The sequence below is a fragment of the Ursus arctos genome, chromosome X (genome assembly GCF_023065955.2).
Source record: "Ursus arctos isolate Adak ecotype North America chromosome X, UrsArc2.0, whole genome shotgun sequence".
NCBI classification, from domain to species: Eukaryota; Metazoa; Chordata; class Mammalia; order Carnivora; family Ursidae; genus Ursus; species Ursus arctos.
In genome coordinates this window covers 90,154,669-90,167,345 of record NC_079873.1, presented here as the reverse complement: position 1 = coordinate 90,167,345, position 12,677 = coordinate 90,154,669, and the positions used below count along the sequence as shown (strand labels likewise).

At 39.6% G+C, this 12,677-nt stretch overlaps 1 protein-coding gene across 2 annotated transcripts in view; it reads left to right on the top strand.

The window, feature by feature from the left end:
- The first annotated feature begins 326 nt into the window (after positions 1-326).
- LRCH2 (leucine rich repeats and calponin homology domain containing 2) overlaps positions 327-12,677 on the top strand; it is a 108,692-nt gene continuing 96,341 nt past the window's right edge. For both annotated transcript variants that reach the window (XM_026478860.4, XM_026478858.4), the window contains exon 1: positions 327-675. In XM_026478860.4, coding sequence (XP_026334645.1) covers positions 327-675 — 349 coding nt within the window. The remainder of the gene's footprint in view (positions 676-12,677) is intronic.

The following is a 12,677-nucleotide window of genomic DNA, read 5'->3' as shown; positions in this document are numbered from 1 at the left end:
GTGAAGCAATTTACAGATCTGGGGACAGACCGCTAAATGACCTGTAGTTAAGCCGGTGTCGTTTCGCAAGATCTTGGTACCCAAAGCAGCGGAATCGAGATTTAGCATCCTTCCCCTGATCACACATTTCTCAAAGCGAGCGTTCTGCACGTTGGAACACCGTCTCTTCTCTACCCAACACCTCCTCCCAGCCCGCCCCCTGGTTCCTTCCCACCCTCTACCTCGCCCCCCCTCCGCCCCCCAGCCTGCGCATGCGTCCTAAGAACCCCCTACACTCGCGGCACAAGCTGAGAGTATTGTCGGGGGCTATTCTCTCTCCCAGGAACATGGCGGCGAGTCAGGGAGGTGGTGTTAACAGTGGGGGCGGCGGTTGTGGTGGAGGTGGAAGTAGCGGTGGCGGTAGCGCAGCCGGAGGGGGAGGTGGCGGAGCCGGAGGGGGAGGCGGCGGCGGCGGCGGGACCCTGGTGGTGCCCATCCCGGTACCGACTCTTTTCGGTCAGCCGTTCCCCAACGGGCCGCAGTGGAACCCGGGGAGCCTGCAGCCTCAACACACGGTGAGGAGCCTGGACCGGGCCCTGGAGGAGGCGGGCAACTCCGGCATCCTGAGCCTCAGTGGTAGGAAACTCCGAGACTTCCCCGGCAGCGGCTACGACCTGACGGACACCACCCAAGCAGGTGACAGGACGGGGTGGGGGGGGAGGGGAAGCTGGGCTCCGGAGGAGGAGGTGGGGGATGTGGGTGGCTGCGTGGCTGCGTTGTTGGACTCCGCTGGTCTGGGCGGGTTCGCGGGGGCCGCGAGACTGACAAAGTCGGAGCAGCCTGTTCTCGTGAATGTGAGGGGGAGAGAAGGGAACGGTGGTGGTGGGGGTGGGTGGGTTGCTGACTGTAGGGTGTATGGAAATAGGGCGGAATGTGAGGGGTGAAAGAGCATTATTGTTAAAGCGAGTTGCTCCAGTAAGGAGTAGGGAGGGAGGTATTGACACCTTCCTTAATGCACTTCCAACTCTCCTGGATGTTCTCATCTTCTCGGGGGGGGGGGGGGAAGACAATAAAATCACAATTTACACATATTCTTTAAAGGCGAACGTGCCTGGAAGAATGGCATATTCCTTTTCGTCGTACGGCAGCAGCATTGCCACGGTTTTTATGTGTTACTTTGTGTGTTTTAATCATCCTAGAATATTCTTGCCTTCTGGTCACGTATGCCTTTAAAGACTGAGATTTTTCATTTTCCTGGTGTTGAGAAGGTAGTGGTGGTTAAATTAGTATTTGTTGCAGTAGCAAATGAAATCATCAATCACTAACATGTCTGGTTACTAGGCGAAAGGATCCTTGTTTTGAGTTACGTTAGAGTCTTAATTTTTATAGCAGAAATAGCCAAAAAATTTGAGGGCATTTTTGAGAAACAAAATTAACTCTATTCTTTAGGGAGTTGTGGGATAATGGCTTATTTTGGTTGAGAAATTGGCTATTGTAGCGTTCTTCGTATACTCTCTGGTACTCTTTGTTGTGGATGGCATTTTTTGTTATGAACATACCCTCTTTCCCCTCTGCCTTATAACCAATGCTGATTATTGTAAATACATTTTGGTTTGATGAAAGGATTTTTTGCTTTTCATAATCTTTGCATTTGTTATCTTTTATATTTGCTTTGTTGAAAGAAATCATGGACAGAATTATTTTGATAGGTATAGTAATTTTGAAACAGTACGGTAAGTAAATTCACCCATAAGAGAAGTAATAAAAGGCCTCTTATTTTCAGAATAACACTATTTCAGCGGAGTTTCTGGATATTAAATTTAGGTATGTGTTTGGAGGAGGGTGGGGAGAAGAGGAAAGCCTAAAATTGAAGCCTTCCACCCAGTTATTCTCTTAGGAATTATCCTAAGAACTATGAATGCGTAATCGATCACTGATTTTGCATTTTGGAAAGCATGTTTGAGTATTTACTCCTTCACTCTGAACAGATTTCCTAAACAATATGTTCACATATTTATGAATATATTGGCAAAATATTATAGGACTTGGTATGCTCTTTAAAGGCTTCAGGAAAATGGTTTCAGACTACATCATTATGAGGATATATTGTTTTGTTTATTGTGCTTTATAACCTGTAAAGGATCTATCTGTGGGACTAAGTTTGAGCATCCTGGCTTGGGATTCAGGGCTTTCACTGTCCAGCTCCAATTTGTTACTGCAACCTTACCGCCCCAATCACTTCTACATAGAACCCTCTGTTCCAACTAGGTCAACTCCCTGTCCCTCAAATATATTTAATGAATTTCTGCCTCATCTTTGTAGAAGGTCACCCACATACTTGGGATTTTTCTCTTTACTCCATCTATTTAATTTTGTTCAAGCCCCAGCTTTTCCAGGAAGCTGGCTCTAACTCCCTTAGTCCATAGCAGTCTCCTGTTTTTGAGTTCTTATGGTACTATCTTTACCACTTTCTTGCTAGTGCTGGCTTTATTTCCTTTATATGTTTGTGTCATGCTGTCCCTGAGAAGCTGGAGAGCTCCTTAAGGGCAGGGAATAAGTCATATACTTGTTCAGTCTTCTCATTACATATTGCTTAATGTTTTTCATAAACATGAATCTCATCTTATGTGGTTATAACCTTTGGCTTTTAAGCCTTCATTTGGTTTTGTGAGGCAAGCTTTAACACAAAGCAGAGCAATATTTGTTCTTGGTAAGCATTCATTCATCCTAAACTTTATCAGTGTCTACGGTAACGCAGAATTTTTGAGTTGATTCCACCTCATTTTCCTTTTTTTTTTCAGTTGAATATGTGTTCCCTTCACATATTGTGAACCCTTCAAAAATCAAATGAGAAATTTGTGATTCATTTGTCATTCATTTTCGACAAAAATCAGTCATGAACTATTTAGGAGCAATATTTTTGTATGTAAAGAGACTAGTATTTTTTTTTTTTTTTAAAGAGACTAGTATTAATTATGTATAAATGAAGGTGGGTACACTGGAACTGAAGAAAAATAGAGCATGTTTGAGATAATACATACACATACACATGCATACATATACATCTGTATATGTGTGTGTATATATATATATATACATATATAGTATCTTCTGATGAAAACAGTTCTGTTTGTTGGTATTATTATACTTAAAATGACCCTCAGTGGGATAATGTTTCAGAACCAAGCTGATTAGTTAGGCAAGCATATAATGGTTTATTGGGTTGGGAAGAGACTGGTAGAAGGGAAAATAGGTAGGAAGGTATTATGATAATCTAGGTGTGGGGTGCTGAGAATCTGGGGTAAAACTAAATTGGATAAGAAGGGAAAATTGATAAATTTGAAAGGAAGCAAGGAGGGGTTTTTGCATTATTTTGCTCTTCCTCACATATATGTAAGACAAAATGGACCTGTGGTTCTTCACCTGGGCTGCACATTAAAATCGCAAGGGAGTGTTTTTTTAAAAACCTGTGCCTGGGCCCTACCCCAGACCAATTAAATCAGAATCTCAGGGGCCAAGAGAACCCTTTTTAAAAAAAGCATTCCCAGGTGATTCTATTGTGCACGCAGGGCTGAGAAACTCTACAATAGCTTATTTTTTAGGTACTCAAGAAGTACTGTTTAGGTGAATGCGAACATTGATAAAAATTTAGTGACTAAAGTCACTTGTCAAGAGGGTCAAAACCAAAACTAGGAACTATGTATTCAAGATCTAGTTCAGTATACTTTTTAATAGACTTGGTGAAGCAGAGACTCTTTTTTTTTTTTTTTTTAATGATTTTTTTATTATATTATGTTAGTCACCATACAGTACATCCCCGGTTTCCGATGTAAGGCTCGATGATTCATTAGTTGTGTATAACACCCAGTGCACCATGCAATACGTGCCCTCCTTACTACCCATCACCGGTCTATCCCATTCCCCCACCCCCCTCCCCTCTGAGGCCCTCAGTTTGTTTCTCATAGTCCATAGTCTCTCATGTTTCATTCCCCCTTCGGATTACCCCCTCTTTCTTTATCCCTTTCTTCCCCTACCGATCATCCTAGTTCTTATGTTCCATAGATGAGAGAAATCATATGATAGTTGTCTTTCTCTGCTTGACTTATTTCACTTAGCATTATCTCCTCCAGTGCCGTCCATGTTGCAGCAAATGTTGAGAACTCGTTCTTTCTGATAGCTGAGTAATATTCCATTGTATATATGGACCACAACTTCTTAATCCAGTCATCTGTTGAAGGGCATCTCGGCTCCTTCCACGATTTAGCTATTGTGGACATTGCTGCTATGAACATTGGGGTGCATATGGCCCTTCTCTTCACTACGTCTGTATCTTTGGGGTAAACACCCAGTATTGCAATGGCTGGATCATAGGGTAGCTCAATTTTTAACTTTTGAAGGGACCTCCACACTGTTTTCCAGAGTGGCTGTACCAACTTGCATTCCCACCAACAATGTAGGAGGGAGCCCCTTTCTCCACATCCTCTCCAACAATTGTTGTCTCTTGCCTTGCAGAGACTCTTTTTTTTTCTCCTCATTATATCATGTCTATAGTGAATAGAAAATTGCCAGGAAGCTATAGTTTCTTCAGTTACCATGCATAACCCCGGTTTACATTTAATACTATTGGATAACTTTGCATTAAGAAAATAGTGCCCCCAAAACATGTAGCACCAAAATTTCGTTTTCTCTATTAATAGTCTTGCTCTGAGGGAAGATGGATAGTTGGTAGCTGTTGGTGAAGTTTGTCCTTGGTGTCTTTTTACCTTTTTTTGCATTTCTAATATGTGATCTTCACCTCTCTGTGCCCTCCTGCTCTCCTCGTTTCTTTTCCCCTCTTCAGCTCACTCCCCTTCTTTTGCTGGGATGTAGCTCAAAGCTAATTACGGTAGCCTTTTCAGGAGATTAATATTTAAAAGGGAGAGTTTGCTGATTTATTTGAATCTTCAATTGGTGGTTTGTGCTCATGACCTTTTTGAATATATCTGCCTTCCAGATTCTTCTTGATTAAAACCCTCATCTATATAAAGACATAAAAACAGGGATGAGAAGGTTCGTAATCCATTTCAGGAAAGTAGCTGACTCCTGTTGTAATGTCTTGTCTTAGATGGTCTATAGGTAGACTTGGCAGGGCAAAAGGAAATTGCATATAACATTTTAGTCTGTCTGGATACCGTGATAATTTGTTGACCTTAAGAGAGCTTGAAAATGATTCTAATAGCTACTCAAACAAATCCTGAAACTTTCATATTTGACTTTGTCACCAATGCTACAAATAAGTCTCAGCCTCCTTGCAGCTGCTCCCTCTGCTCCTTCATACCTCTTTATGTCCATAAACAATAGGTCTGTAAAACAGATTTAGGAATTCTTACATGCATCAGATGGGGCTGTGTCCTGGTTAATCACATGTTTTCCTGTAAACCTGGAGTCAACTCTAGTATTTCCTACATGTGCTGGTTCACCCCTTCAACTGTGGGGCATGGTGCATTGTATCAGGTTATAAAATGGAGCCAGATAAACTTTGCAGCATCTGATTATGTTGGAAGGTGAAGGCGCTCTTAGTGCATTCAATGGAATGAACTTGTGATTGTGATTTTGTGGACTGATTCAAATATCTACCTTGCTTTGTGTAATAAATGTCTCCCTAAAAAATTGAATGCGAAGCACATTTTTGCAGTTGAGTTCTATTTTAATTGCTCTAGATTGAATTTGAGTTCCTGGACCTCACAGTGATTTATTTTATTCAGTGATGAGTTCTTCTACAGCATAAATAGTTGCCCCTTAATTTCTTTCTTAAGTTCACATTTTAAAATAAAATGTTATCTTAAATTGGAGGTTAAGTTCATCATTAAAATATTACCATTTATATAGCTCTTTATAAATTTCTAAGCACTTTCAGGGCGCCTGTGTGGCTCAGTCGTTAAGCGTCTGCCTTCAGCTCGGCATGATCCCAGAGTCCTGGGATCAAGCCCCACATCAGGCTCCTCCGCTGGGAGCCTGCTTCTTCCTCTCCCACTCCCCCTGCCTGTGTTCCCTCTCTTGCTGGCTGTCTCTCTCTCTGTGTCAAATAAATTAATAAAATCTTAAAAAAAATAAATTTCTAAGCACTTTCATGTATATTATGCTATTGTATCCTAATAATAACCCTGTGAGCTTGGCACAGTACACAGTAATTACTCATTGTTGTGAGAGGTTAAGTGATTTGCCCAAAGTTAAATGGCTAGTGTATGGCAGAGTGTGGGTCAGAGCCTAGGTTTTCTGACTTTAGCACTCATTATTCCAGTGTTATTTCCATTGTAATGCATTCTGTCTATATAATAAAGCTATTATTAAACTACACTATATATTACACACTATACTAATTATTTATTCTGAAAAATAAATGCTTGTTTAACTTAATATGTTACATAGTTTCTGCTTTGTGTGCAGTGTGTTTTGTGTTGTATATGGCAGTTACATAGCTTGTTGTCATGCCTCTTTTTCTGATGGTTTTAGGATAAATTAATTAAGCAAGCGTTTATTGAACTCCAAGTTTGAAACATGATTATAGCCAATAGAAAAGAAAGAGACATGGTTATTGTCCTTGAAGAGTTTATAAAATAGTTGAATGTGTATAGGAATATGTGTAACAATTAGAAAAGAATTATAGGGGTGCCTGGCTGGCTCAGTTGGAAAGAGCGTGTGAGTTTAGAAAAAAAAAAGATTTATTTACTTATTTTAGAGAGTGAGAGCACACATGAGCGAGTAGTGGGGAGGGGCAGAGGGAGAGCCAGAGAGAGAATCTCAGGCTGACTCCTCGCTGAGCATGGAGCTTGATGCAGGGCCCAATCCCACCACCCTGAGATCATGACCTGAGGCAGATTAAGAGTCGAATGTTTAATGGACTGCGCCACCCAGGCACCCCAAGGGCATGCCGCTCTTGCTCTTGATCTCGAGGTTGTGAGTTTGAGCCCCACACTGGGTGTAAAGATTACTAAAAAAAAAAAAAAACAAAAAAAAAAACAAAAAAAACTTAAAAAAATTACTAAAACAATTCATTAAAAAGAAAAGAATTATATAACAATATTCTAAATGGTATACATTTATAAAATGTACAAGTAAGTGATGTGAAACTATGGCATAAGGCTTAATTTTATTCGGGGTTGTTAGTTTGAGAAAGCTTCCTTTAAAGTTAGGTATTTGCTGGATCTTGAGGTTAACGATCAGTATGGGGTCAAGTTATGATTAGGCAGGAGGGACAGTTGCAGAATTTCAGGGGAGAAATTGTATGAATACAGAATTGAGAATGATATTGTATGTTAAGGGCAGATGTTAACCGAAGGTTTACTTTGTATTTTCACAAACATACTGAGAGGCTGAGAGGAGGGAACGGGTGGAGAGCTCAGTGTTCAAATGCAAAAGAAGGAGGGAGGACCTTCATTTGAAGGCAGGGGAAGCAAGAACAGGGTGGGGAGCTGTTAGCCATGGAAGGGAGAAGTAACCTGACTTTTACTAAGGTAAAAGTGAAGGTAGATGTTTGGGGACATTAGCGTCTTAAATTTTAATCTTAAAGAAATGAGGCAGTGTCATCAGGGAAAAGGTTGATGAACGTAGAAAAAGGTACTCAGTAGAGCGTAATGCTTTAAGAAATCAATTTGGAGAATAAGCCACAGTTCAGAATTAGGACTGTGGGGTAAGCAGCTAAATTAGTAGCTTTTGGAAAATATGAGCGTATTATCTCTTATGAAAAAAAATTATATATACTACATGACAGGTAAAAGAACAGAAGTGGTTGATTGGGATATTTTAGAATTGGGCTTATAGGGACACTTTGCTTGAAGTTTAAAATTAAATATCTTGATTTAGATTATTTGTAATACAAACTCTGAAGCATTTATTTGTTATCAAAAGTGTAAAGTTGGACAAGATCCAGAACTTTATAGACAAAATCAGAGGTGATGCTAGAAACATTTTTCACAAATTAAAATATTTTTCACGAATATAAATAATTGAAGACTTGCAGCTTATTGATTCCCTGGAAGGTGGTGGTTGTTTAATTTCCAAGGCACTCTGTGAAACTTTGCAGAAGGTCATGTCATTCTGTAATCCCACCCCAGCAGCCTACTCTAAGGCATGCTTAAACTGTGTGATGCCCACCCTCATTCTACAGAGCTTTTCATCATGACCTAGAGGGGAAATCTTGATTTTCTCTTTTTTGTTACACTTTGGATGTATTCGGGGTACTTCTTGAAGCATTGTAATACTCTGAAAAGTTTCAGAAAGTTTTGTCTGGGACACCTGGGTGGCTCAGTCAGTTAAGAGTCTGCCTTCGGGGCACCTGGGTGGCTCAGTTGGTTAAATGTGACCTGCCTTCAGCTCAGGTCATGATCCCAGGGTCCTGGGATTGAGCCTGCATCAGGTTCCCTGCTCAGTGGGGAGCCTGCTTCTTCCTCTGCCGGCTGTTCCCCCTGTTGGTGTGCTCTCATGCTCTCTCTCACAAATAAATAAATCTTAAAAAAAAAAAAAAGTTTTGTCTGCTTCCTTTTTATATAGAAGGGAACACCTTGCACTCCAGGGAACCATTGAATGTAATAAGAGGTAACTGTACAAATCAGTTTTATAACAATAATTTAAGTTTATGTTTAGTCTCACTTAAAACTAGTGCACTCAAGTCTGCTAAAGGTCAAGTTTTAAATTTTAATCTTTACATTTCTCCTGTTTCAGATAAATTATAAGTTGATAGCATTCCACTTACAGAATATCAGTCAATGTACTGTAATGGCTGATTAAACAATGGCTGCTTTCTGATGTATTTTTTGATATGAAAAATTTTAAAGAAAAGTTTTTTTTTTTCCAAGTAGGGAAGTAAGTCTTTTCCTATTTGTGGACGTTGCTAATTCTCTGTACTCTTTTATGATTTGCGACAGAGATTGTTGTCACTTTACTCTTAAATTAATAACTTCAATCTTTTTCAGTAGAATTTTTTGTATAATATTAGGGATTTAAGACAAATAAAATAAGACAGAAATAAAATAACTGCAGCATAAACTTTTATTTGAACTCTATGGAGACTAACCAATTCTAGAACATTTGTGAATTTGGATTTCATCCAAAAATCACTTCCTTAAATGATTATGCCCCAAAGAGACTCTAGAATGAATGCGCAGCCTAGAATTCTTCCTCTCTTAAAAAAGTAATTACAATATGTAAATCCTTAATACTTTGAGCTAATTGGTTGGGGATGTCTGTGTCAATGGGAAATCAAGTACTTTTAAAGATATTTATAAGTTAAAAATAGGAAATCGACACAGATGACTTTTTCCTTAACCTGCCTTAATATGTGAAAATGGGCTTATCTATTTTACGTAAATGGACAAGGTTGTAAAGCTGCTGCCTTTAAGGAATTTATGATTTCATAGTGGTATAAAATAAGTACTCACGTATCTGTACTCACCTATCTATTATATAGGCTAGGTCAATTATTCTCAATGAGGGAAAATGTGCCCCAGGGGATATTTGGCAATGTCTGGAGAGGTTTCAATTGCCACAGCTTGGGAGTGCTACTGACATCTAGTGGGTAAGAGGGGCCTGGGATGCTGCAAAGCATCCTACAGTGCACGGGAAGGACTGGCACACACAACACTTACCTGTTCCAAATGTCAGTGGTGCCAAGACTGAGAATCACTGGGCTAGAGTAAGACAAATGTCATAAGTGAAAACAAAGTGCAATACAGGTTCAAAGAGGGAGAGATGACATCCGATTGCGTTGGTAGAACAGCAGAGAGGGCTTTATAAAGGAGATTGAAGGTAAGGGAAAGGATCAGATTTTATAGTTAGGAAGGGAGGAAACTATATGCCTATTGACGTCCCGGAGTCTCTTCAAACTCAAAATATATTTAAAAAATCAGTCTTTGTTATTGATCCTAGGCCCCCTGGTCACTCAGACAAGAAACTTAGGAATGATTCTCCACTCTTCCCTTTCCTTCCCTTTTATAACTAGTTAGGAACTAAGGCCTATTGGTTATAGCTCTTTGAATAGCTTTCAGATCTCTTTCCTTCCTGTCTGTTCTCACTGCTATTGTTGTTCAGGTCCTCCTCTCCTCACTTTTAACTGGACTTACTGTTTTCCTGAATAATCTCTCTGCCTCATATTTGCTTCAAGTAGGGTTAGTTCTTTATAGAGTAGCCAGAGCACTCTTTCTAGTATGCAGATCTGATTGTCACTTGTAGCTACTAAAACACCTTGGAGCCAGTAAGCCAGCTCCATAACAATACATTGCTTATACCTTGTTTTGAATATTTAAAAAAATGTAAAAAAGCTAATGCATACACTATGCTTTATATGACTGGTAATTTTTATATTACGTAATATTAAACTGCTAAGATTCATCCAAAATGTGTGAAGCTGTAGTTCATTCTTTTTGATGGCTGCAGTATCTTTCATTGTGTTACTATACTACACTTTATCCACTTTCTCACTGATGGCCATTTGGGTTGTTTCCACATTTTTGCTCTTGCAAACAGTGCTGCTGTGAGCATTGTTGTGTCTCCTGTTGTACATGTGCGAGAATTTCTCTTGTGCATATACTTGGTAGTGGAATTTCTAGGTTATATGGCATGTCAATGTTCAACTTGAGATAAGGCCAAACTGGTTTAAAGTGTACATTTCCTTCAACATGTGTAAGAGATCCTATGAATCCATATGTCCAACACACAGTATTGTCAGATGTACACATTTTGGCCAAATGAGTTTAAAATGGTATTTCAATGAAGTGTTTCTTGATTTACATTTTTCTCATCACTAGTGATGTTAACATATCTTTGGATGTCTGTTGGCCATGGGTGTTTCCTGTACTGTGAAATAACTTCATTTATTGTGCCCAATTTCTATTGGTGGATTGTCCTTTTCTTACAGAATTCTATGAGTTAAAAAAGTATTCCTTAGAGTACTAATTTGTCAGTTTTGTATACTGTGAATATTTTCTTCTAGCTTATAATTTGCCTTTTTGCTTTTTAGGAAGTCTTTGAATGAGCAAATGTTCAAAATTTTAATATAATCAGATTTGTCAGTGCTTTATAGTCACTGCTTTTTGTGTCTTGTTTAAGAATGTGCAAAATAGGGGCGCCTGGGTGGCACAGCGGTTAAGCGTCTGCCTTCGGCTCAGGGCGTGATCCCGGCGTTCTGGGATCGAGCCCCACATCAGGCTCCTCCGCTGGGAGCCTGCTTCTTCCTCTCCCACTCCCCCTGCTTGTGTTCCTTCTCTCGCTGGCTGTCTCTATCTCTGTTGAATAAATAAATAAAATCATAAAAAAAAAAAGAAAGAATGTGCAAAATAGGGGCGCCTGGGTGGCGCAGTCGTTAAGCGTCTGCCTTCGGCTCAGGGCGTGATCCCGACGTTCTGGAATCGATCCCCACATCGGGCTCCTCCGCTATGAGCCTGCTTCTTCCTCTCCCACTCCCCCTGCTTGTGTTTCCTCTCTCGCTGGCTGTCAGATAGAGATAGTATCTGTTTAATTTCTTTTTTTTAAGATTTTATTTATTCATTCGACAGGCGCCCCTCACCTACATTTTTTAAAAAAAGCTTTTATTTATTTATTTGAGAGAAAGCGAGTGAGAGAGAGAGAGAGCATGAGGTGGGGGGAGAGGGGCAGTAGGAGAGGGAGAAGCAAACTCCCCACTGAGCAGGAAGCCTAACTATGTGATGTGGGGCTCCATCCCAGGACCCTGGGATCATGACCTGACCTCAAGGCAGACACTTAACTGACCCAGTCACTCCCATTCACCTACATTTTTTACTAAAGGTCTGTTTTGGGTGTTTAAGTTCCTAATCAATATGGAATTGATTTTTATATAATAGTGTGAGGTCCAGTTTCATATTTTAAGGCACAGATCATCTTTTTCCAGATCTGTCCCTGCCTACTCCTTTTTAACATTTTGTTGAGATTATAATTCGCTACCAAAAATTCACCCATTTAGAGTGTATAGTTTATTGGTTGTCAGTTCTGTACCTATCACTACAATATAATTTTGGAATGTTTTCACCCCCTTCAAAAAAGCCCCATACTTATTAGCAGTCCCTCCCCATTCCCCCCTCACTCCCCCCCACATCTAGACTATATTAGATAATCACTTATCTGTGTTCTGTCTATAAAATTTGCCTATTCCAGACATTTCATCTGGCCTTTTGTGACAGGTTTCTTTTTATTTACCGTATGTTTTCAAAGTTCATTTATGTTGTAGCATGTATCAGTACTTCATTCCTTTTTATGTCTGAATAATATTCCATTGTACATTTTGTTTATCCATTCATCAGTTGATGGACAGCTGGGTTGTTTCCACTCTGGCTATTTATATAAATAATAGCACTATGATCATCGGTGTACAAGTTTTTGTGTAGATGTATGTTTTCATTTGTCTTGTGTATAATACGTAGGAGTGGAATTGCTGAATCACATGGTTATTCTATGTTTAACAATTTGAGGAAATGTTAAATTATTTCCAAAGTGGTTGCACCAGTTTACATTCTCATTAGCAATGTATAAGGATTCCAATTTCTCCATATCCTGGAAATACTTGTTATTATCTATATTTTTAAATAGTCATTTTAGTGTGTGAAGTGTAATCTCATGGTTTTGATTTGCATTTCCCTAATAACTAATGATGTTAAGCATCTTTTCATGTGTATATCTTCCTAATTGAAATATCTACTCAGACTCTTGGT